This window comes from Porites lutea, chromosome 11, assembly GCF_958299795.1.
Source record: "Porites lutea chromosome 11, jaPorLute2.1, whole genome shotgun sequence".
NCBI lineage: Eukaryota > Metazoa > Cnidaria > Anthozoa > Scleractinia > Poritidae > Porites > Porites lutea.
In genome coordinates, this window is record NC_133211.1 from 146909 (window position 1) to 173412 (window position 26504).

General features: G+C 38.3%; 2 protein-coding genes and 1 long non-coding RNA gene across 4 annotated transcripts in view; 1 reads left to right on the forward strand and 2 right to left on the reverse strand.

The window, feature by feature from the left end:
* Window positions 1-3991: 3991 nt before the first annotated feature.
* On the reverse strand, window positions 3992-5874 carry LOC140951796 (uncharacterized). The gene is made up of 3 exons (XM_073401144.1): window positions 5643-5874; window positions 5089-5211; window positions 3992-4276 (listed from the first exon to the last, which is right to left on the reverse strand). Exons 1-3 carry the CDS (start codon window positions 5670-5672, stop codon window positions 4079-4081), a joined length of 351 nt encoding a protein of 116 aa, XP_073257245.1. The 5' UTR covers window positions 5673-5874; the 3' UTR covers window positions 3992-4078.
* A 4030-nt stretch (window positions 5875-9904) lies between these two features.
* Window positions 9905-26504, reverse strand: part of LOC140951778 (uncharacterized) — a 44673-nt gene continuing 28073 nt past the window's right edge. Inside the window, exons 15-19 of one of the 2 annotated variants that reach the window (XM_073401126.1) lie at window positions 14184-14317; window positions 13330-13383; window positions 11556-11672; window positions 11002-11124; window positions 9905-10189 (exon numbers count right to left, since the gene is read on the reverse strand). In XM_073401126.1, the coding sequence (XP_073257227.1) occupies window positions 9992-10189; window positions 11002-11124; window positions 11556-11672; window positions 13330-13383; window positions 14184-14317 (626 nt within the window). In that variant the 3' untranslated portion in view covers window positions 9905-9991. Of the gene's footprint in view, window positions 10190-11001; window positions 11125-11555; window positions 11673-13329; window positions 13384-14183; window positions 14318-24269; window positions 24817-26504 lie in introns of those variants that run through there. The other variant, XM_073401127.1, reaches the window with a different exon arrangement.
* On the forward strand, window positions 20538-22201 carry LOC140952661 (uncharacterized). The gene is made up of 3 exons (XR_012167376.1): window positions 20538-20673; window positions 21082-21471; window positions 22075-22201. It is a non-coding gene; the product is annotated as an uncharacterized lncRNA (long non-coding RNA).

Sequence of the window (26504 nt, forward strand, 5' to 3'; positions counted from 1 at the left end):
CCATTGTGTTGCATTTCACAGCAATACGGCAAAAATCTAGCCTGAATTTCATCCGATTGCTTTGAGTCGTTTTATCCTCTCGGGGAGTAATAACGACTTGAAGTAATCCGAGGAAATTCAGGCTAGCAAAAATCAACTTTTTTAATGTTGTTCATTGCTGATGTGCAATGCCTGTAGAGTACATGACACTCCCAATAGATGAAGAAGGGCGCTTATTCGAGGGCGACCCCCTTTCGGTTAAATGCAGCAGTAGATTATTGTAGTTTCGGTAGAGACCGCGGCACTTACTGATTTTCAACTTCAAATATGAAGATTATTTCGGTGTGCATTAACCTTCTAATCAAATAGAATTCCACCCAGAGTAAGGTAGTGCCCTAGTAGCTTTATGCTATGGAAAATTCTGGGGGAAATTCCAGGTGTAAAAACCTTAATGGTGCCAAGTACAAGAGCAGAAATAAAGCCACATCACAGGACCACAGTTGTCCATGCAAGTGTCTTTGTATATCGTGAGATGCACTAAAACTTAAGAGTGTATATGATAACAGCTCTTTTTACTCTTCAAAACTGGATGTAATGGGTCCCATGAGTTATCAAAGACTCTTAGGAGGAGATGGTCATGCTAATGTCATATTCATTGCCATAACACAACAACCACATTCGATAATAAACTTTATTAATAAGCATGAGAGCATTGCTGCTCTATGAAAAGACTAACGTACAACAACATTCTCTATGCTAACAATAACATATGACATTAAAATATAAACAAAGATCATGTTTCCTCTCAGCACCCTCAAGTTCAAGTTCAAGTTTATTTCGCACTATTCAAGGTGATACAGTATAAGATGGTTTACAGAATCAGTAGGTTAACAAATGATGAAAAGTAAATATATAATACAGGTTTGTTGATATGTGCACAGTGACCAAGTAGCCGATAATATTATAGGAGTAAAGCACTTGAACCAACAAGTATCAGTAGAGCTCAACAATTTTCTTCCCTGTGCAGTCATGATCAGAACAAGTTCTCTTTAACTCCAAGTGCTTACAGAGTTCTTATTATTATGTGTCTAATTAATTGGTCCTTCAGCCTTTGCCCTTGGCTAATTACAATAAGTATTACCTTCCCGTTATCCTTTTGGCCCAGTATTTTAAACAAGAACCTGGATGCCATTTGAGGAAATAAAGTGTCAACACGTTTATCTCTCATCAATGCAGAGATGATCTCAAATTAATTCAAATAATTCTAGCCTTTCACCTGGCTCCATCTCCAGCAAAACTTAGTATAATAATTGAGTGCTATATAGTATGACACCAGTAAGTGATTTCATGTTTCAATACTCGATTGACATCAGTTGGATCCTTGCTGGAACGTTTTTGAATTGGCTGGTTTTTAACCCACCCCTGAACCAACCTGCTAAACTCATGGAAAATTGCATTCTGTGGAAAGGAGAAAATTGTCGGCGTCACGAAGAGACTCTAATATACAAAAGACCCCAGAGCACATTTGTTTGGTGCAATGGCCATGTAGCTGGGCTTCCATAGGTGGTCTTTGCCTGCTTCTTTATATGGACCGTTTGTACAGTTCCAGCCGGATCTAATTTGTCTTCTCTGGCCTTGGATGACCAAGGTTGATTTCTTCTTAACTCGCTTGGTTGTAGCCTGCGAACAGCAGACACATTTCCGGTCGTCGCTTCTCTCCCTCCGAAAAATAGCTATTTTTCGGAGGGAGAGAAGCGACGACCGGAAATGCGTCTGCTGTTCGCAGGCTAGCTTGGTTGGGACAATTTATCGGTTAGAAGGGCTAAACAAAAGGCTAATTTAATGTACAAGTGCATTTATAATCTCCCCACAGCCTATCTCTGTAATTTGTTTGCCCCAAGAACACCGAATTACTATTTTCGCACAAAAAAAAACCAAAAACCAAGAACTGAATACCTGAAGTGTAGCTTCAGTTACAGTGGCGCTCTTCTATGGAGTCTTCCTGAGGAAATACGTAAATCACATTCCTTAGGTTTCTTTAAGAGAAGTTCCTATAGATGGTTTTCTGATCAGTACTCCCACACGGCAAATGTGTAGAACAGTTTTTGAGAATTTTTAATTAATTTTCCATGTTAGAGTGATGTTTTTAACCTTGTATAAATAAAGTTATCATTCATTCATTCATTTAGGTGTATTAGAGTCCACATGTTTTGTCACATGGGAACTGAAAAAAGAACCCAAAATCTCCATTGTCATCAGAAAGAAGAGGTGTTTCTAGGATGCTGATCGACAGCATGTGGTTGCCATGTCAGGCAATCATGTTTTAGCTGGAGGGGACAGATTTGGACGGTGCCAGGATGTAGGCCTAGAAGGACGTAGATGGGAAAAGGGACACAAACTTGACTCAAACCAAGTAACAATCTTCCTCATAGCTCTTCATGGTGGAAGCATTGTTGCTGTGGTTACGTTCGAAGCCACTGTAAGAGCAACAGATTCTCTTAATGCCTGGGCCATTGTAGATAGAGGTTGTTGTTTGCTGTCTGGCCAGGAAAGGAAACTCTGAATTGCTTGGTCAGCTTGTCTGTCCAGCAGACTTTGATGCTACTTAGCTCGAAAATTATTTCAGGCTCCAATAGTACCATTATTCTGAGAAAAGAATGGGCAGCCTGGTATTCGGTGATGTTACGAGAGTACAAACTTCACTAGTGGCTGCTTCGTGCATTTTGGTCACATAAGATGATACATAATTATTTTAACAACAGTTCCTTGCTGTCTGAAACTTTTACATCCATCTGACATTTCAGGCTGCCAAGAGAGTGGTAAGATAGCCCCGCAGGTTTTTGTCACCACTGTCCTGCATGTAGCGGAAGTGGAGAGAAATCTCACACTGGCTATCGGTGAAGAAAGAATCTGGTTGGTCGCAAAGTGGTCAGGAGGACTTATCCAATGTCTGTGTATTTGCCACAAGAAAGTCGTCAGGTGCATTCTCCCATGGGACAGATACATGCAGAAGATTTACTCTGATGACAGTAATATTGTGAACCCAAACGATGAGAGCATATGCAGATGTAATGTGCCACGTTGCTAGAATTCAAAATAATAAAGCAGGTGATCACATTTTTGCCTGCGGGGTTCTTGCCTATTACCGAACAAGTGATGATGCCAACGATTGGTTTTTCCTCCAGTGAAATAACCAAACTTGTGTGTGAAGTGCAATGTTGCCAGGACAGGCAAATCTTTAGGCCCACATGCAAGACCTGGCTTCCTCTTCAAAGGGTGGCCACAGAAAAGTCCATTGGTACGAACTGATGCTAAGAAAGAAGGATGAAAAGCCATACGAGCAAACAGCGTCTATTAAATAAAGTTGCTGCCATTGCCAGGTGCAAGGAATGATTCCTGGAGGGCTCTTGTAATTGTTTTAAACAGCCATCGATCGTATTGGTACTGAAGTAGGTCGTATATGATGGCACAGTTGTTGACTGGAGAGAGTACTTTGTTAAGATATGACAGCTTTCTGCTGCCCTCTGCTGAGTAGGTGCAAATGCCACTCATATATGCGCGTGCTATAATATCGAAGGCTAAAGCACTCATTGTTTGCCTTCAAATAGAAGAGCATTAAAGATGTCATACAAAAAGATGGATTACAAAAGCCAACCGTCTGCATGAGAACAAATCCACAGTAAGAAGTATCAGGATTGCCCATAAGAAAATTCTAAATCCTTTGTATGTGCTAAAATCCTGTACAATCCTGAAATCTATTGACTTTGTCTTGCACTGTTGAAAGAGCAGTTTAACAGAGTGGATTTCAAATGGCAGATTAAAACTCGTTCTGCAAGACTTCTTGGAATTAAAAATACGTTGCTTATGTTGAAGACAATGTTTCTGCCTTAGAGTCCCGTGGTTACAACATCAACTTTCCTGATTCTGCACAATGCAACTTTCCTTAAGTTTAGCAAGGTGGCTCAGAGGTGGGTTAAAAACCAGCCAATTCAAACAAGTAAACAAGCACCAATCTATTATTCAAACATTTATTGCAGGGTCAATAATCAGCCTACTTAACTATGCTTATTTATGACTATAATGACAACAGCATGAAGTATTAGGGTTCATCGCCTTCTAAAATATTGGGTTCACCAGGCTTTAACAGATCCAGATCAAAGCTGTCATCTAAAGCAGCAGCTGTGTTGTGAGATGTGCTAAGCTGCCGTAAAACCAGTTTTTTATATACACCTGCCCGAGCCAACAATGTCTCATGAGTACCACGCTCAACAATACGGCCCTTTTCAATCACTAAAACCTAAATAACAAAATAAGGTTGGTTAAGATGTGAATTTTCTCAAAATCTATCTTTGTAAGGGTAAATGTCTGGGGCTAGTTGTCAAAGGCTGAAAAGCACTAAAACAGGGTTAAATATTAATATGGAATTCCTTTTCCTTTGTTAAGGAGCATTTTTTGCCTACACTCGAACCTCCCATAAGCGACCACCCAAAATACAAAGACTTAGTGGTCGTTTACGGGAGGTGGTCGCTTACAAGAATCGAACCATAGGGGGGAATCTTCCGAGAAGTGGTCTCGACACATCTACATTTTGGAAGATAATTTATTGTATGCAATTTCTAATTTAGGCCATATGTAGTTCCGTGTTTTCACTTAAGTTCTTCACATATTCCAAGCAGCATAGTGCACACAGCGAACATAGAGATCAGAGAATGCGTCAACTGTGGGCCTTTGACTGGGCCAGTTTTGTTGTTTAGGACGGGTGGTCGCTTAAGGGAGGTGGTTGCTTACGAGAAGTGGTCGCACATGGAGGTTGGACTGTAGGCAATTTCTGGAACGGCACCTCCATGGGGGAGATGAATGGATATTTTCTGGAACTGTACATTAGCTTTTAGAGCTTTCATATCTGAGTTCAAATTTTGCAATGACTCTGGGTTATTTAAACCCAGCTTTAAACAACACGGTCTGGATACCAATGTTCTGCACTCAATAACTACAAAAACCTATATTATTCAGTGACAATGGCACTTAGAAAAGAAGGGTAGTAACTCTGGGGATACCCACATCTAACTTAAGATATTATACAAATATTAAAAATTAGTTGCAACATACTTGGTCAGCATTTCGCACTGTAGACAGTCTATGTGCAATTACAAGAACTGTTCTGTTTATCATGGCACGGTCAATGGCTTCTTTAACAAAATGCTCACTTTCTGCATCCAATGCGCTTGTTGCCTAAAACAATGTCAAGAAATATTTTTAAACGGAATATGTCTTGTTCCACACTCACACTAAAACACACGTCTGCACTGCTCCAGTCCGTGTTAAAAAGAGTCAAAACCCCTAAGGCCTTAATTAATGGTTTCATAAGAAGGCAGCTGACTGCATTCTGCAACTACAGTGTATTGCAGCAGTTTCTTAACTTACCTGCAACCGTACAATAACATACACATGTCAAATGTACTTCGAGTGAATATTATTTCCCCTAATCCGGGTAACTAACTCTCCTGCATTAGGTCCCCCCGCCCTCCGTACAACAGGCTAATTTGCTTCTACAGTTGACAGTGAGACCTAATCAGAGGATGAAAAGTCAATTTGCTCACTAACTTTTGAACCTAGCATTCCTTATATAATGATTTTATGATGATTTCACCAACATAATTTACCTCATCAAGCAGGAGAATCTCAGGATCCATCAGAAGAGCTCGTGCTATAGCTACACGTTGCTTTTGGCCTCCAGACAGCTTCACACCACGTTCACCAACTTCAGTCTGATAACCTTCCTAAAGAAAAATTACTACTATAAAACCTTCTTCAATAAGAACAAAGGTATACCTTTGGCTATTAGTTAACCATTCCACGTACTTTATTGGCCTAACATCCACATGTAGCATGAAGTTAAGAATATTCATTAATAATAATAGTAATAATACACTTTATTTAAAGAGGGTAACATGGAATAGTTACAGAAACTAGTAAACTTGTGGCCCTCTATCTAAATTAAAATTACAAAAAAAACATAAGATTCCGAATGTACAAAGTCTAAGTACAAAATAAATAAAACTAAGGAAATATAGAAGTTCTACATCAATATGAATGAGTATAAGAGCTAATGATATGGCTAGTGAAATATATGCAAGAATATGATTAAACTATGAAATGGTGTAATTCCTGCAGCTCTTTAAATAAGATATTTCGATAATTATTCTTAAAGGATTCTAGTTATACTGCATTTCTAAGTTCTAGACTTAAGCTGTTCTAGAGTTGGCAAGTAGAAACTGCGAACATCCTACCGCCGTCGGTCACCCGATTAAATTTTGGGCAAATAAAATTTATATTACTATATCTAGTTACACGACTATGTTGCTGACTGTTGAGTCTTAAGGAGTCTTCAATATATAAGGGAACTTCACCCTTGATGCGTTTGTATGCCACACAACATTTAGCTATTTTCACTTCTACATAGAAAGGAAGCCACTGTAGACTATTAAAAAGCTTAACACTAGACGCCTGGTTATTAGCATAGGAAATTACCCTTGCTGCTCTCTTTTGTAGCATAAAAACACGGCTTAAATTCTCCTTATCACAACTAGTCCAGATTGAACTGACATAATGCAATACAGATCTTATCGTAGTATTATAATACAATAGCCTTTGTTTCATGGGCAGGCAAGATCTTATCTTTTCAATACGCCAATTCGCTGAGACAGCTTTTTTCAAAGTTTCTCTACGTGGGAAGTAAATGAGAGTTCAGAGTCAATTTCGAGACCTAAGAGCTTCGCATTGGGAACGAGTTCGAGTTCAGTTCCTTTAATAGTTCAAGTAATTTCTTCATTGATCTTTGAGGGGAGACTCTTGCCAGTGATGAGCATAGCCTTGGTTTTACCTTCATTAATTGGCAGTTTGTTCGACGATTTCGGCGACGATTTTCTTCCCTGTGCAGTCATGATCAGAACAAGTTCTCTTTAACTCCAAGTGCTTACAGAGTTCTTATTATTATGTGTCTAATTAATTGGTCCTTCAGCCTTTGCCCTTGGCTAATTACAATAAGTATTACCTTCCCGTTATCCTTTTGGCCCAGTATTTTAAACAAGAACCTGGATGCCATTTGAGGAAATAAAGTGTCAACACGTTTATCTCTCATCAATGCAGAGATGATCTCAAATTAATTCAAATAATTCTAGCCTTTCACCTGGCTCCATCTCCAGCAAAACTTAGTATAATAATTGAGTGCTATATAGTATGACACCAGTAAGTGATTTCATGTTTCAATACTCGATTGACATCAGTTGGATCCTTGCTGGAACGTTTTTGAATTGGCTGGTTTTTAACCCACCCCTGAACCAACCTGCTAAACTCATGGAAAATTGCATTCTGTGGAAAGGAGAAAATTGTCGGCGTCACGAAGAGACTCTAATATACAAAAGACCCCAGAGCACATTTGTTTGGTGCAATGGCCATGTAGCTGGGCTTCCATAGGTGGTCTTTGCCTGCTTCTTTATATGGACCGTTTGTACAGTTCCAGCCGGATCTAATTTGTCTTCTCTGGCCTTGGATGACCAAGGTTGATTTCTTCTTAACTCGCTTGGTTGTAGCCTGCGAACAGCAGACACATTTCCGGTCGTCGCTTCTCTCCCTCCGAAAAATAGCTATTTTTCGGAGGGAGAGAAGCGACGACCGGAAATGCGTCTGCTGTTCGCAGGCTAGCTTGGTTGGGACAATTTATCGGTTAGAAGGGCTAAACAAAAGGCTAATTTAATGTACAAGTGCATTTATAATCTCCCCACAGCCTATCTCTGTAATTTGTTTGCCCCAAGAACACCGAATTACTATTTTCGCACAAAAAAAAACCAAAAACCAAGAACTGAATACCTGAAGTGTAGCTTCAGTTACAGTGGCGCTCTTCTATGGAGTCTTCCTGAGGAAATACGTAAATCACATTCCTTAGGTTTCTTTAAGAGAAGTTCCTATAGATGGTTTTCTGATCAGTACTCCCACACGGCAAATGTGTAGAACAGTTTTTGAGAATTTTTAATTAATTTTCCATGTTAGAGTGATGTTTTTAACCTTGTATAAATAAAGTTATCATTCATTCATTCATTTAGGTGTATTAGAGTCCACATGTTTTGTCACATGGGAACTGAAAAAAGAACCCAAAATCTCCATTGTCATCAGAAAGAAGAGGTGTTTCTAGGATGCTGATCGACAGCATGTGGTTGCCATGTCAGGCAATCATGTTTTAGCTGGAGGGGACAGATTTGGACGGTGCCAGGATGTAGGCCTAGAAGGACGTAGATGGGAAAAGGGACACAAACTTGACTCAAACCAAGTAACAATCTTCCTCATAGCTCTTCATGGTGGAAGCATTGTTGCTGTGGTTACGTTCGAAGCCACTGTAAGAGCAACAGATTCTCTTAATGCCTGGGCCATTGTAGATAGAGGTTGTTGTTTGCTGTCTGGCCAGGAAAGGAAACTCTGAATTGCTTGGTCAGCTTGTCTGTCCAGCAGACTTTGATGCTACTTAGCTCGAAAATTATTTCAGGCTCCAATAGTACCATTATTCTGAGAAAAGAATGGGCAGCCTGGTATTCGGTGATGTTACGAGAGTACAAACTTCACTAGTGGCTGCTTCGTGCATTTTGGTCACATAAGATGATACATAATTATTTTAACAACAGTTCCTTGCTGTCTGAAACTTTTACATCCATCTGACATTTCAGGCTGCCAAGAGAGTGGTAAGATAGCCCCGCAGGTTTTTGTCACCACTGTCCTGCATGTAGCGGAAGTGGAGAGAAATCTCACACTGGCTATCGGTGAAGAAAGAATCTGGTTGGTCGCAAAGTGGTCAGGAGGACTTATCCAATGTCTGTGTATTTGCCACAAGAAAGTCGTCAGGTGCATTCTCCCATGGGACAGATACATGCAGAAGATTTACTCTGATGACAGTAATATTGTGAACCCAAACGATGAGAGCATATGCAGATGTAATGTGCCACGTTGCTAGAATTCAAAATAATAAAGCAGGTGATCACATTTTTGCCTGCGGGGTTCTTGCCTATTACCGAACAAGTGATGATGCCAACGATTGGTTTTTCCTCCAGTGAAATAACCAAACTTGTGTGTGAAGTGCAATGTTGCCAGGACAGGCAAATCTTTAGGCCCACATGCAAGACCTGGCTTCCTCTTCAAAGGGTGGCCACAGAAAAGTCCATTGGTACGAACTGATGCTAAGAAAGAAGGATGAAAAGCCATACGAGCAAACAGCGTCTATTAAATAAAGTTGCTGCCATTGCCAGGTGCAAGGAATGATTCCTGGAGGGCTCTTGTAATTGTTTTAAACAGCCATCGATCGTATTGGTACTGAAGTAGGTCGTATATGATGGCACAGTTGTTGACTGGAGAGAGTACTTTGTTAAGATATGACAGCTTTCTGCTGCCCTCTGCTGAGTAGGTGCAAATGCCACTCATATATGCGCGTGCTATAATATCGAAGGCTAAAGCACTCATTGTTTGCCTTCAAATAGAAGAGCATTAAAGATGTCATACAAAAAGATGGATTACAAAAGCCAACCGTCTGCATGAGAACAAATCCACAGTAAGAAGTATCAGGATTGCCCATAAGAAAATTCTAAATCCTTTGTATGTGCTAAAATCCTGTACAATCCTGAAATCTATTGACTTTGTCTTGCACTGTTGAAAGAGCAGTTTAACAGAGTGGATTTCAAATGGCAGATTAAAACTCGTTCTGCAAGACTTCTTGGAATTAAAAATACGTTGCTTATGTTGAAGACAATGTTTCTGCCTTAGAGTCCCGTGGTTACAACATCAACTTTCCTGATTCTGCACAATGCAACTTTCCTTAAGTTTAGCAAGGTGGCTCAGAGGTGGGTTAAAAACCAGCCAATTCAAACAAGTAAACAAGCACCAATCTATTATTCAAACATTTATTGCAGGGTCAATAATCAGCCTACTTAACTATGCTTATTTATGACTATAATGACAACAGCATGAAGTATTAGGGTTCATCGCCTTCTAAAATATTGGGTTCACCAGGCTTTAACAGATCCAGATCAAAGCTGTCATCTAAAGCAGCAGCTGTGTTGTGAGATGTGCTAAGCTGCCGTAAAACCAGTTTTTTATATACACCTGCCCGAGCCAACAATGTCTCATGAGTACCACGCTCAACAATACGGCCCTTTTCAATCACTAAAACCTAAATAACAAAATAAGGTTGGTTAAGATGTGAATTTTCTCAAAATCTATCTTTGTAAGGGTAAATGTCTGGGGCTAGTTGTCAAAGGCTGAAAAGCACTAAAACAGGGTTAAATATTAATATGGAATTCCTTTTCCTTTGTTAAGGAGCATTTTTTGCCTACACTCGAACCTCCCATAAGCGACCACCCAAAATACAAAGACTTAGTGGTCGTTTACGGGAGGTGGTCGCTTACAAGAATCGAACCATAGGGGGGAATCTTCCGAGAAGTGGTCTCGACACATCTACATTTTGGAAGATAATTTATTGTATGCAATTTCTAATTTAGGCCATATGTAGTTCCGTGTTTTCACTTAAGTTCTTCACATATTCCAAGCAGCATAGTGCACACAGCGAACATAGAGATCAGAGAATGCGTCAACTGTGGGCCTTTGACTGGGCCAGTTTTGTTGTTTAGGACGGGTGGTCGCTTAAGGGAGGTGGTTGCTTACGAGAAGTGGTCGCACATGGAGGTTGGACTGTAGGCAATTTCTGGAACGGCACCTCCATGGGGGAGATGAATGGATATTTTCTGGAACTGTACATTAGCTTTTAGAGCTTTCATATCTGAGTTCAAATTTTGCAATGACTCTGGGTTATTTAAACCCAGCTTTAAACAACACGGTCTGGATACCAATGTTCTGCACTCAATAACTACAAAAACCTATATTATTCAGTGACAATGGCACTTAGAAAAGAAGGGTAGTAACTCTGGGGATACCCACATCTAACTTAAGATATTATACAAATATTAAAAATTAGTTGCAACATACTTGGTCAGCATTTCGCACTGTAGACAGTCTATGTGCAATTACAAGAACTGTTCTGTTTATCATGGCACGGTCAATGGCTTCTTTAACAAAATGCTCACTTTCTGCATCCAATGCGCTTGTTGCCTAAAACAATGTCAAGAAATATTTTTAAACGGAATATGTCTTGTTCCACACTCACACTAAAACACACGTCTGCACTGCTCCAGTCCGTGTTAAAAAGAGTCAAAACCCCTAAGGCCTTAATTAATGGTTTCATAAGAAGGCAGCTGACTGCATTCTGCAACTACAGTGTATTGCAGCAGTTTCTTAACTTACCTGCAACCGTACAATAACATACACATGTCAAATGTACTTCGAGTGAATATTATTTCCCCTAATCCGGGTAACTAACTCTCCTGCATTAGGTCCCCCCGCCCTCCGTACAACAGGCTAATTTGCTTCTACAGTTGACAGTGAGACCTAATCAGAGGATGAAAAGTCAATTTGCTCACTAACTTTTGAACCTAGCATTCCTTATATAATGATTTTATGATGATTTCACCAACATAATTTACCTCATCAAGCAGGAGAATCTCAGGATCCATCAGAAGAGCTCGTGCTATAGCTACACGTTGCTTTTGGCCTCCAGACAGCTTCACACCACGTTCACCAACTTCAGTCTGATAACCTTCCTAAAGAAAAATTACTACTATAAAACCTTCTTCAATAAGAACAAAGGTATACCTTTGGCTATTAGTTAACCATTCCACGTACTTTATTGGCCTAACATCCACATGTAGCATGAAGTTAAGAATATTCATTAATAATAATAGTAATAATACACTTTATTTAAAGAGGGTAACATGGAATAGTTACAGAAACTAGTAAACTTGTGGCCCTCTATCTAAATTAAAATTACAAAAAAAACATAAGATTCCGAATGTACAAAGTCTAAGTACAAAATAAATAAAACTAAGGAAATATAGAAGTTCTACATCAATATGAATGAGTATAAGAGCTAATGATATGGCTAGTGAAATATATGCAAGAATATGATTAAACTATGAAATGGTGTAATTCCTGCAGCTCTTTAAATAAGATATTTCGATAATTATTCTTAAAGGATTCTAGTTATACTGCATTTCTAAGTTCTAGACTTAAGCTGTTCTAGAGTTGGCAAGTAGAAACTGCGAACATCCTACCGCCGTCGGTCACCCGATTAAATTTTGGGCAAATAAAATTTATATTACTATATCTAGTTACACGACTATGTTGCTGACTGTTGAGTCTTAAGGAGTCTTCAATATATAAGGGAACTTCACCCTTGATGCGTTTGTATGCCACACAACATTTAGCTATTTTCACTTCTACATAGAAAGGAAGCCACTGTAGACTATTAAAAAGCTTAACACTAGACGCCTGGTTATTAGCATAGGAAATTACCCTTGCTGCTCTCTTTTGTAGCATAAAAACACGGCTTAAATTCTCCTTATCACAACTAGTCCAGATTGAACTGACATAATGCAATACAGATCTTATCGTAGTATTATAATACAATAGCCTTTGTTTCATGGGCAGGCAAGATCTTATCTTTTCAATACGCCAATTCGCTGAGACAGCTTTTTTCAAAGTTTCTCTACGTGGGAAGTAAATGAGAGTTCAGAGTCAATTTCGAGACCTAAGAGCTTCGCATTGGGAACGAGTTCGAGTTCAGTTCCTTTAATAGTTCAAGTAATTTCTTCATTGATCTTTGAGGGGAGACTCTTGCCAGTGATGAGCATAGCCTTGGTTTTACCTTCATTAATTGGCAGTTTGTTCGACGATTTCGGCAATTGACGAGTTCAGAGTACCCTCTTACCTTCCAATAGAGCTATAGTTCGTACTGGAAGTCAGCGTTGTATCATCGGCATACAAATCAATTCTTGATGAAGTGACATAAAGCGGTAGGTCATTGATAAAGACGATAAATAACAAGGGGCCAAGTATGGATCCCTGGGGAATAACATGACGAACAAAAGCGACACTTGACTGTTTATCTCCCAGCTTAACAAGTTGACATCTGTCCTTCAAATAAGAGGTAAACCATTGAAGGGAATCCCTACCAAGCCCATACACTTCAAGTTTCTTTAATGAATATAATACTACGTTATTAATACATTGACATTATCAAGATATCAACATGGTTTAAACACACATTTTCACAACAATTAAATGAAAGTATTACAGAAAGAAAAATATTGTTTGTTTTCTCCACTGCAATTTTTATTTAGCATTCAGTGACGTATGTCTTGACACTTGTATACTAGACTGTTTTTGCATAGAAACTGTTTCACATCACTCAGTTCTTACCTCAAATGTTGTTATAAAGTCATGAGCATTAGCCTGTTTTGCAACTTCCTCTATCTACAAAGTATAATGAGTATTGGATGCTTTAAACACCTTAACAGTCTTAACAGTACTGCCTTGATCATGAAATGGCAATAGGCTGATTATTTAATGCGAACACAGTTATACGCACATTTTATTCGTATTCACACATTTTCCCCCAACCTTAAGGGAAGCATTCCAAGTTTAATTATTGTGTTTCTGCAATGATTTGACTAGAAGACTTGAAAAGACGTTTTAATTAACTATAAGGGCTTCAGCTGATTGCACTCAAAGCTTTGTGATCTGAATGAATGCTCAGATAGTTTGCCATTCAACAAGACAAGTTAAGTGGTACCATAAGCACATGACCAAGTTCTGCAAAGGGCTTGGAGTTCAAATTCCTTGTCTCATCATACATCCTATAAATGCCTGGATACCTTCTCTAGACTCAGTCGCTTCCAAAGTGATCAAGTGATAATCAACCCACAGCTCAGAGCACCAGTTCAACAGGGGTCAATTTAATAAAACTTACAAGTTAGTGTAGTCATTTTTTTAAATTCGTAAATTGCACTTGCAAATGTTTGATTAAATTTGACCCCAGTATTGAATGTATGTCTGAATCCTGTTACAGCCGATTTTTTTTTCATGTTTGTTTGTCAAAACTGTTTTTTCAGCTGCATTACCCAACTGTGATGGTCTTGTATCGTATGGAATATTTACTTTAAAATATGTTTGAATATTTAAAGTTGGAAGTTTTATATATTCTTTTTCTAAACAGACAAATAAAACTTGCTTTGTTTCAAGATACCAACTAAAGTGCTGTTAATTTTATATACCTCCTCTTGAGTTGCTTCACGTCCATATGCAATGTTGTTCGCTATTGTTGTGGCAAATAACACTGGTTCTTGGCTAACAAGGGCAATTCTTCGCCTCATCCAGAACAAGTCAAGTTCAGCCAAGTTAGTTCCTCCTGCAAAACCAAATGAAAGGTTACATGGCTCGCAAGTAACAGAGATTAACACCATCATCATCATTAATAATTATTCGATCAATTGCATCTGAAGGTTAAGTGTTCACGATCTGCTCCAGTGAAGACAAGAAACTTTATTTGCAACATATTTCTCTTTATACTTGAGGCATTTCTGGTGCGTTTTGTGTAGCTTTTCTAGATATTGATATAACATTTGATGAGTTAGGAAGTCTAGTTGTATGGGTAGTATACTTCAGCTGTTGAGGAAAAAGAAGTCAACAAGAAATGAGCGAGGAGAGTATGTTGCTGTTGGTATATTATGTAGTGCTAGTCCATGTCACCTTCTTCAGTCATCTCGATAGTGGAGCACTGACACACTTGACATTAAGCAGACAAAGAAGATGGGATACCACATAATCCGTCATGTGGGTCTACAAGAGATATGTCCCTCAGTGACCAGTCAGGCTGAGGTCAAAGGTATGTTACTGGCTGTGACAGTTTGTCCCTGTCCACTACCTCATCTGGTACTAGAAACCTTGCTCATACCTCAGAACAACGGAATGAAGACGAAAATGTTGAAAGTAAGAGATTTCTACAATATACACATTGCAACAACAAATGTAGTACAATCTGAATCACTGCAAGAAGACATCAAACTTGCACTGATAGTGAAAGCGGCTATTGACCTGAATATACATGTTAACGTTATGGTGAACGAAGATTCACCAGCAGTAGAGGAAATGGAACATGTCTTGAAGACATTTAAATACAACAAAAGTGCTGGAACAGACCAGCTAAAGACTGAAGGCTTGAAATATGACTCAAGTAACCAACTCATCTATGTGCTGCTTTTGCTTTTTAATTTGATCAGGTCACTCGTCAGTATATCAATGACCCAGCTAAAGCTACATGCCATCATAACATGTTTGCATAAGAAGGGTCTGTTCAACATTACACAGAATTGTCAATCAGAGTCAACATGAGTAGGGTATTGGCTAAAATTGTCAAAAGTAGGTTGAGTATGATTGTTCAAGTGAACGTAGTCCTGAATATGACTGTTGTTGTTGACAGTGACTGACATTTCTCAACTTCTGCTGTAGTCATCTTCAGAGTCAAAGTGAGTTGTATCACGCCAGTTGATGGTATTAAACTCTGGTTATTGACTAGATTGGTCAATTAAGTCGCGATGTTACTGGCCATCTGTCAGTTAAGCCGTGGTGTTATTTGTTATGAAGACTCGTAATGTCATTGGTGCATTTCAATCCATCTATTGTCCCAGTTAAACAGTCGTTTATTGTTAGTCAAATTGTCAGTTGCCAGTCATTAGCCAGTTATTAGTTTTGCTTGATTTCTGTCAATAAGTTATTTATACGGTGCCATTAACACGTGATAAAGTCTCTCATCCACAAATACAATGATACTTTAGTTGCTTTATATATTGATCAAACTGCTGCTTACAATCATATTCCAAGGAACTTGACTTTAGAACAGGTGCATCACCCCTGATTACCATTTTGTATAAAATGAGCGTCTATTCTTATGGTTGGCTATTTGTTTCAAAATTTTGCCACGTATACTTCCAATCATTCCTGCTCCACGATTTACGTGCGTTTTTTTGCCACGTATACTTGCGTTCTTTCCTGCTTTGTGGGGTTTTTATTCCCAAGTATATGACCAATTTCTTACAAACGCGCATATATATGCGCACAACAAAAGTCCATATATATGCCTTACAAACAAACATGTGTCCATGGGGTTCTAACAAGTCGTCGTATAGGAGGCATCGAATTATACTGTCGGCAGTAAACCTACTTCATGTACGATAGAGCCGGAAAGTAAGTTCAGTTTGGCGCCAAAATTTCCACGTGCGACTTCCCAATCATGGCGGAGGTTCCTTGTTAATCGATGGAAAAAGGAGCCACTGTATCCCGACTGTTGATTCGCCCAGTGTCGCAAAGACAAGGAGGAAAGATAGTTAGTTGCGATCTTTTAGAATAGCAATGCCCAAAGCACAGAATGCAAGGCACCATGCCTCGCCGATACGCTCAGAATTTGCATAACGCTTACGCCGAAGTTTACGTTTTGTTGTAGTATTTTGCGCTGCCTCGGACATTGGAAGAGTACGATTTTTAATCAAGATTGTAGTGAAATAAAAGATGTAACTTTGTTACGGTATGTACGTTTAGCTTTGCTCATCTCTTGTTGTTAAATTTATTAATCACAGTTTTCTCAAGGATGCTAGCCTGACCTGTTCATACATTTACAGGTAACTCATAAGTTGTATCTCTGATTTCAGAGATGGTGATATTTTGTATTAAGGAGAAAAGGAAAGGCAACATTTGTCCACAAACAATTCAGATCATTCAGGTCAGTAGTTTTTTCATGACATGCACTTGTACCTTCTGTATTAAGGTACATCTGCCAACTTTTTGTGAGCCAAGTGCGTGAGATTTTCATTCTTTCGCGACCAGAATTTCCAGAAACGTCCAAGCGACTTCTGAATAGAGGGTTGTCATTAAGGGCTACTATAAACATAAACCATGGCTACTTTCATAGGGAAATAGAGGAAAATGGAACAAAAGAAATAGCTGTTTGATTCCCCACCTACTCCTTTTATATAGCTGGCAACTTGAATCTTTGTGAAAGCCCTACGGATAAGCTTGATGATTTTCTTTAGACTTCCAAACGTCACCAAAAATGTTCGAAGTTGTTCCGTCGACCTTTGAGCACTTCCAAAGCTATTCCAAATGCAATAAGATTGCTTTTTATTGTTATTATTTCAATGATGGAGTCACATTGACCACTATTTGAGCCTTCTAATATGAATAATTTACTAGTTGCTGATGCCTTGTGGAATATATTTGGTGGAGGCCATCAAGAGTCAGTGGCCATGTAGCGCAACAGTTGACCAAGCAAGGTCCAATGTGAGCCACCTCATAAGGAGTTATTGCCAGAATGGAACAATATCTCGCAGGCAGCGAGCATCTCAGAGACGAACATCTAGACTTCCTTTCAACCGGCCCACAGCCACACCTCAGAAAAAGAGAAAATTGGTGCAGGGTCTTTGCTATAAAACAGTCATGGAGAGACCAGATGAACCATGGCAATATAAGTCCTTTCAAGAACTGTGCGAAGGGAACATAGAATACCAAGAGCAAAGCTCTGTTTCAGAAATCCTCAGTGCTATATGTGAGGCTTGAAATAGTTCTCCACCTGTTAACAAGCCACATACCTCACCACTGACACCTAAACAAGTACGCTTTATTGAACGAAAAATGGTAAAGTAACAACCAGACCGTCTGCTGTTTATGATGGGCAGGGGATTTCCTGTAACTACAGACAAAGTTGCATCTACATTGAAATTATGACAGATGAAGAGATTAATCCAGAAACTATTAATAATAGTTCATCTATCAGCAACATTGATGTAAGTTTTGTCCAGTGATAATGTTTCAGCTAGAAATATTTTACAAAAAATAACCTGAAAAATTTATACTGGTGCAAGAATAGTATTTATTAGTTAATTGCTCACTCCTCAGCCGGTATTAAACAATATTAAACACATCTTCTGACACTGCTGTCTGGCCCTTTAGATTCTGTTTGACGTAAATAAACGTGTTTTCCAGAGTAGGAGCCTACATGTATTTGTACCGATGTTCAGATACAAACAAGGTCTGGACACCAGTTTAGTTTGATTAAAATGGCCTCTTATGGTATTCTACTTTTAAAACTTGAAACACAACAATTTTGTTGTTTGTAAACTCTTTTTTTCAGGTTGCTAATGCCTGCAGGACACCTACCGGCCAACACATCCACAGCAAGCAGCACAACACAATCATCCCTCTGTAATTACTTCAGCTCATCTGCTCTTCAGGAATCAAGTGCACCAAGAACATGTCAAACAATGGATTGCAACCAGATTATTGGTTTGTCTTGCTTTATGTTTGCTATTGTTATGTATCCCTTACATTCCTTAATGAGATAATAATAATAATAATAATAATAATAATAATAATGTTAATAATAATTATTAATATTATGCATGATGTAAGTTTACATTCATTAACCAAATTTCCTCCCTTCTTTGATTGGTATGAAAATGCTTAAAAGCTGATGGAAATGGTCAATATGCAAGCTACAGTTGGAAAAGGTCACACAAACTCTTTCTTGAACTTCTTCATCTTACAGTGTTCTCTTACATTACAATAAACATTTTGCGCATTAAAAGGCGCTACAACCAGTCTCTAGAACGTTTGAGACGTTGTGCTTGACTAATGGCCCTCTTTTCCTCTAACACTTGCAATGACAACTTTGAATCTCTCTGAGGTAGTTTTTTTAACCAATGTCACAACCATTTGGAAACTGGTTGTACTTGGGCTCCTTTTTACCTCTTAGTGTATGAGAAAACAGTTAGTGGGAAAATGCATATAAAAGTCAGTCAGTTGCATTTTGATTGAAAAACTACACTTGGTGGCGGTTAATTTTAGTGGTATCAAATATTTCTTTTTGTATGTTAGTCAATCTGGCTACTTCTTAAAGATAAATGTTATCTTCTCATTCACCATGATCTGTCATTTTTTTGTTTGCTTTCAGATGTTGATGGGCCTGGACCCAGTTACATGGAGGCAAGTATCTTGATAGTTTCCCCAGAATTGTTACCTTCCCAAACACGTGAATCTGAGCAAAGTAAATTGGAAACCCTTAAAGAAATGTTTCCAGGGGTAAATGATGTGGATGTCGCAGAAATTTTGAAGTCTTCAGCAAGCCTTAAAGAGGCAACAAATCGAATCCTGGATTGCTCATATGCTGAAGACATCTTGAATGAAAGAGGTATTTTACAAAATTTCATATTTTCTACAATATTTCTTTACTGGGCAAGGGTGACTAAATGACCCCTCAGCAAAAGTAGTAGAAGCTCTGAGAACCCAATGTTGACAATGTCCCTGGATTTGAGATATTATAAATGCTGACATTACTACATGATATATCTGCTGATTATTGATAACACATCTAGAGTACATAGTATTGTAGATATTTTGTTTTGTCGCAGATGCTGTTTTTGAATACCCCCTGTAAATACTAAGTAGAGAATACTTGAAGCAAACATTGTAGTTGCAAAGTGCCTGTGAGTTGTTGTTTTGGAATGCAATGTTTACCTCAATCTTTTAGATAATTTTTCAGAAAATGAAGGTGGTGCCCTCCACTCAGCATTGTTAAGAAGGACCCTATAACTGCAATGGACCCGTTCAGAAGGAAAATCCTGAAACCAGAACAAATTATCTGCGTGCAACAGCAGTCTCCCCTGTTAGTGAGAGAATTAGTTATTTAAGATGATGAAGAGAGGGTAGATAGACATTAGAAGAGAATTGGATATTGATTTTGTTGATGAGGATCGAATAGCTGCCAAGGGTTTGACGAGAGAGTATCTCAACCTTGTTCTTCAAGGAGAGTATCTCAACCTTGTTCTTCAAGGCATAACAGATGGCACAGGCGGTTATGTTTTATTTGAAGGTAGGGAAATTTTAGGCAACTGAACACCTTTAGAATGTAGGCATGTACATGTATTTAGTTACTGGCATTCTATCGTGAAAGGTAAATTCCAATGTTATGGTGCCACTGGGACTGGGTAAAAACAATAAATGCATTCGTGATAGACATTGAAAAAAGATATATCAAAACCTATTTGCATCAGACAAATGGAAGTTAATTGTCTGTCAATGTAACTTACTATAAGGAGTAAACCTAACGGAAATGTGTAAACGATAGTAAATGTAGAAGAGTATGGGCTTTTATCCCAAATCATTTGATTGATCCCATATATACATATTATACATTACCAGTTATACAAGTACATGTATTCTGCAACCAACAATTAAAAAACTTAGATGTTTTAAAATCAGTGTGCTCAGCCCTACAATGTAAACTGTAGTCCAAGAATGTTTTTTCCTGCCTAATCAATAATCATACTGCAATTCTCCACCTGACATTCACTATTCAATTACAATAAGGTCTAATATCCTGTTGACCTTATGCACATAAGGTGCACAGTATAGTAGTATTTGTACAGCTTACAGGAATTATTGTAGAAATAATCTGAATTTCCCAAATTATTTAGACCAAGACTAAGTAAGTACCATAAATTTTATTAATAGGAGACAGAGATCACCTGCTGCCAGTTAACTAAGAGGAATACTTGCAGAGTGGCTATTTCTCCTGCTTTGACAGTTGTTCAAGGAGGAAGTGGATTGGTGGGATTGTCCAGAGCTTTCTCTCCTGATTTGGTCACTAGGGATATAACATCTTCTTTGACCATTTCTGATATACCTGACTTGACTGTTCAAATGTGTTTACAGGAGGTAAAGTCTTGTCAGTCAAAACTTTATTCATAATTACATCACAAAATTGAATTAATTTTCTAATTTTATCTAGCCTGTCTGTCCCTCATGATGATACCCAGCAATTCTCAATACCTTGCCACTTATGAAATCCCTTGGGTTTTGTCAGTTAGTTGCTAGCACAATAAGGGCAGTGGGGAGGTATAAGAGTGGAATTTTCCTAAGAATAACTTGCAACATTGGGAGATATACATGTAACCTTGAAAAATTTAAAGTTATTGCATGACAGTCTGTTGATTGTAATAATTACAAATTTATGTTGATGCCTAAACATTAACTCCTATCAAGCCTGGTCACAACAAAATGTCTTGTTTAAGAAGAAACCAAAACAACCTTACACAAATATTGTTTGCTTCCAATGATATATAGATTGAGAATGCCTCAGATGATGACACCCTTCAAGTGTTTCAAGGAAGGGATGATATCCAATTCTTGATGGCTCAAGCAGGGTTTGCGAATGAATTTCTCAGATTGAAAAGCAAGGCAAGAGCAGTCCAGCATGTTATGCTTCACTAAGTATTTAAGTTGCAACGTGACAAAATCGATGCTATCCGCACTGGATTGGATTCTGTAAACTTGACAGAATTTCTCTTAGTTAATGGTGTTCCCATTAACTAGTGATATATCATACACAACTAAAGACGTACAGGAAAGCAACACAGTAGCTGACCAAACAACTTTGACTGCACATGAAATTCAAGTGGCTGAATGGCTCCGTACTTACATTGATGAACTTCCAGAGTGCAATGAGTAGTACATGTAGTTGCTTATGGTATATGTCATTGTTTATCCTAACTGGTTATCATCTGGGGAACTAGGGTTTCTAGTGAGAGAATGTTGAAGCTATATTGACATTTCATAATGGGTTTACCAAAAATTCAAATGCCCAAAAGAACAGTGGTGGCATCTGCATGCAATGTTCACCTGGTATAGACTGAGAGATCCCTTTAGAAATGTTTGTTGTCTTAAGCAAAATTTACTTGAGCGTACGTCTATGATATTGAATTCATAAATCACTGATCAGTTCATTTTCAGTTTGCATTTTAGAGCAACATGAATAAAAGCATATTTCAATGCACGCACTGAACCAGTTGTGTCCTCCCCTTTACTTTTCAGTGTTGCTGTAGCCAGTTGTACTCTCATGTTGTATTAGCCAGTTCCTATATTTCGAAGGAAAATGAACTTATGATGTACCTACATTGTAAAATGATTGACCTGAAGGATTTAAACATTGTGTACAAGTGTCAAAACCAACATTGTAGCAGTTACAGTAGTTGTCTCCTCGTTAAGTTTATAAATTGAAGATGTGTTTTGTTAACGGAAAGAAAATCAGTGGGGCCATTTTTTTTTTTTTCAATTCAGAGAAACAGACAGGCACCGTCAATGGCACAGTCAGTGAAACAACCTCTGAGCTGTCAGGTTTACCAACACTGAAGGATCTCATTCAGTTTGTTGTAGGTGATCCATTTCTCCAAAGGGTATCAAACTGAAGCCAAAGGGTATCAAACTTAAGCTTAGTTTCCAAGGGTCACACTTTCCAGGTGCAGATTCATGTTGAATTACAGTTCTTTCAAAAGGGCAATGAACAGCTGCATAAATTGCCAGTTTGTTGGATATGGAAGAGGATGAATTAGGAAATGGATGTTAGAATGTTTGAATGTGAATTTTTATTGAGTTCAAAGGGTTTTTCCTTACAAAAGGTTTGAGGAAATAGGTTTTTACAATATACAGCTCAAGACTTCTTACTGTGATGACAGTGAGTTACTGTTTATATTGCATACAAGCTTTTCTGTATTCATATTTTAGACCATTAATGACTTATTAGCATTTCCCCTCCTTACAAAATAACTTGGTTTCCAGTTTTGGTTATGGATGATGCATTGCATATCTCTCAGAACATGTTCAACAGGTTTTGTTGATGTTTTACTGAATCCGAGCAATTTATGTTGAAATGCATGGACTCTATTGACTCTAGCCAGAAGAACATGACTGGCAGTGTAACTATGTTAATATACTTCATAACATAGAGAGTAAGAGAGTTTATAATTTAAAAATAAAAGTTACTATTCACTGTTCTTTGACTGACATCTTTGTTAATACACGCTGGATACTTAGCTGCCATGAATTACATCACCTCAAGGGTCAAGAAATGCATAATGTTAACACTTAACAATAAAGATATGTGAAAAAAAGTTTAACATGACGTTTTGATGTCGCCATGACATAAGTAACATAACTTCATTTACACGTGCAAACATGTTACTTTTGTTCCTTATTTTGTCACTTTTAACCATATACATGTATATTACATCGGTTTTAGTTTTATCTTTGTCACTTCATAATGATGTCATGGTGCATGGAAATGCTGTGTTAAACTCTTTTCCCTGACTGAGACAGTTCATAAATAATCAGAAGTTTAAGTGTAATGCAACTACCACCTAAGTATTTATGCCTGTTGTTGGTAACATGAACATTAACATCCCTTCATGTCAAATGCAACTGAGCTTTAGCTCGTTAGTTATGGTTCTGTGCTTGTATGAGTGCCTGAATAATTTCGCGAGTTTCTAGTGTAATGGCATGACCGCATACGTAACACGCCTAGTGACGCTAATAGTATGCATATTAGGTGTTGTTATTTTAGAACGTGCTATGTTGTACCAGAACGTAGGAAGTAACGGACGCGAGCAGTAGCTTTATTGATTGTGAAACATATACAATGTAAGCCCGACATTAAATCTAGGTAGAGACTGACTCCAAATTATTAGGTGGAGGACCTCGTGGGTCTTCTCCATATAAGTCCGAAACTTGCATGTCTTCGTCAAATATATCCCTAACTGCAGTATTTTCAGCATTATCTTGTGAAATCATATCATTCACCCATATTTGTTGTCCAATTTCCTCCTGCACGTAGAGGATGATGGTTCCATGCTTCAATGAAGAGACTCAATTGATGGTTAATTCTTCGGCAAAAAATGTAATGCAAACAGAACAGATCAATGATGTTTGTTGACTCAAGTATACCATTTTGTTCCATATGTGATAGAAAAGAGTATAAAAAAATGACCAACGCCAACAAAGACATCTCTCCAGAGTCGCTCAATACGTTGATTGTGTACAGAGAGCCCAGCTATTATACTTCCCCTATTCAACCCCCTGTGTCTCAGCATAGATGCTGCAACATCTACATTTTCACCCCCTTTGTTTGATCGTACCCTAGAAGGCCAACCATTTCTTTGTACTGCTGCTACGAAAGTGCGTGCATTGTTGCAGCAAGATTGTTTGTTGAACAACTTAAATAAACTATGAGCCTTGAAAAACCGTCAACCCCTCCATGTATCATGAACCTCCAATGGATGAGGCAATGTAGTCCATCAACGTGCCAAAGAGAATTAGGTCCCCTGACACTGTAAACACGCCTTCCGAATGTGTTAAACCATCTCAAACACCGACCTACAGGATCAATTTGAACCAAACTTGATCTAACATGCTGACGTTGGATAAAAACATATTTGCTGCGCAGGTGTCCCAGCATCATGCTGATTCCCGCATTTGGAAAGCCTCTCCTTATCTCTCTAATTAATTCATCTAACTCCACATCTGAGGTGGTGGCATAAAGGTTAGAGAATGACTCAAGATTCTGAACTCTACGCCAAAGAGTGGTTCTAGAAACCAATAACATTCCCATTATTTGAGACCAGGAAAATCATATTGTATTCCAGAGAAACTCCAGCTGAGGTAAAGAAATTTCATACCAAGGACGGCCGACTCCTCGACTTCTAGGAGAAACTGTTGGGAATCCTCGGATAGGGCAAATAGACGTGCATGATGCAGCTACAATTGCTAGCAACTCCCACCTGCTTAATAAGGTCCGTAGCTGTAAATATACCAGGCTTTCAAGAACCCAAATTCTCCCAGTATTTCCTGCCTCACCACAATCCAGGGAAAGGAGCAATCCTGGAACTGAATCGATCGTAACCTGGAGTGGTACAATTAAGTTTTCTGCCATGTTTCGGTCAGCATTTGGGAAGTAATGTTCACAGTCTCTCAAGAGACAATCCATGGATTCCAACAAATCCGTTGTTGGGGAACCAACAACCACCACTACTGCGAAGGCAATGAATAAGAACCAAACCTCACTTGAAATTTATACGGCCATTGCGACCATGCTTGATTCAAACTGAAGTTACTTTTCACCTCCATCATACATGAAGTGGATTTGATGCCTCTTCTACGACGACCGACCTGCTATGACCCCATATACACATGTTTGTTTGTAAGGCTTAGATATGGGCTTTTTTTGTGCGCATATATGCACGTTTGTATTTATTTATTTGCCACCTGATTACAATAATTACAAAGAAATGCCAAAATGTAGGAAGAAATGGCGAGGAGGCCTAAAGAAAACTATAGAGCTTATGTTAATTAGGCCTCCCCAATTACAAGTTTTCGAAGATGGCATAAAAATTACGGTGACAAAATAATATCAGGTGGAAAATTAAACTAATCAATATTAGGGAAGTTTACAAATAATGCTGAATATTAAAAGGCTTTTTGACAAGATTTCTGTTGGAGTATACTAATAATTATTACAAATAAATGCCTTAAGTGCTCTTTTAAAGGAAAAAGGTGAGGAAGCGTTGATGATGTTGGTGTTTAAGGTGTTGTAAAATTTAGGTCCTTCATAAAAAACGGAAAATTGTTTGGTTCGAGTAGGACAGAACGGCAGACGAAATTTACACGACTTTCTTGTATTATACGAATGAATTTGACTTTGTAAAGTAAATTTACAATGAAATTTGAAAGGTAGAGTATAGTTTTGATAAGAGTACATGAATAAGCCTAGTTGTATTAAGTATATATCATGAAATTTTAAGATACCAAGATTTTGAAAGATTGGATCAGTATGTGCATCAAAAGTGGTTTTAGCTATAGTTCTGATCACCTGTTTCTGGAAAATCTCAAGACGAATAAGGTTAGTTCTGTAAGTGGAGGCCCAAACTAAGTTGCAGTAAAAAAGTATGGATAGACTAGAGAAAAATACAGTGTTCGTAAGGTTTTCGTAGATAAATAGAAACTGGATTTACGAATAATTCCTGTACATTTAGAAACTTTATTGGCGACAAGTGAGATTTCAGATTTCCAATTTAAATTTTCATCCATGATTACTCCCAAGAAAACTGTTTCTTTTACTTGATCAATTTTTTGGCTTACGTTTGTAAGAAAATGGTCATATACTTGGCAATAAAAACCCTCCAACTGCCAGGCTTCTTACATTGGTGAAACCGGCAGAAACCTAAGCACGCGACTGACCGAACACAACTGAGCTACGAAGAATGGTGAAGTCAACAATCACATTGCTGAGCACCATTTAAAGACGAAACATCAAATTGACTGGGACTCTGCGACATGTATAACGTATTCTACAGACTACTATCAATGTCTTACTTTAGAAAGCTGGTTTACTAACTTAGAACAAACGCCACTGAATCGTAGCCAACAGTTACCAGCGCTGTACAAACGACTTATTGACGAGATCAAACAAAAATAACTATGAGAGAATGACAATTTGACTAACAATAGACGACTGTTTAACTGTGACAATAGACGGATCGAAATGCACCAATTACTGATTACGAGTATTCACAGCCAATAACATCACGGCTTAACTGACAGACGACCAATAACATCACAACGTAATTGGCCAATCAAATCAATAACCAGAGTATAATACCATCAACTGATGTGATACAACTCACTTTGGCTCTGAAGATGACTACCGCACAGGTTGTCGA

Coding starts and splice junctions, on each gene's coding strand:
- LOC140951796 (XM_073401144.1), bottom strand. CDS start 5,672: ATGGATCCTGAGATTCTCCTGCTTGATGAG. Junction 5,212..5,642: donor AGATTCTCCTGCTTGATGAG/GTAAATTATGTT, acceptor ACATTGTTTTAG/GCAACAAGCGCATTGGATGC. Junction 4,277..5,088: donor CAGTGCGAAATGCTGACCAA/GTATGTTGCAAC, acceptor TTTGTTATTTAG/GTTTTAGTGATTGAAAAGGG.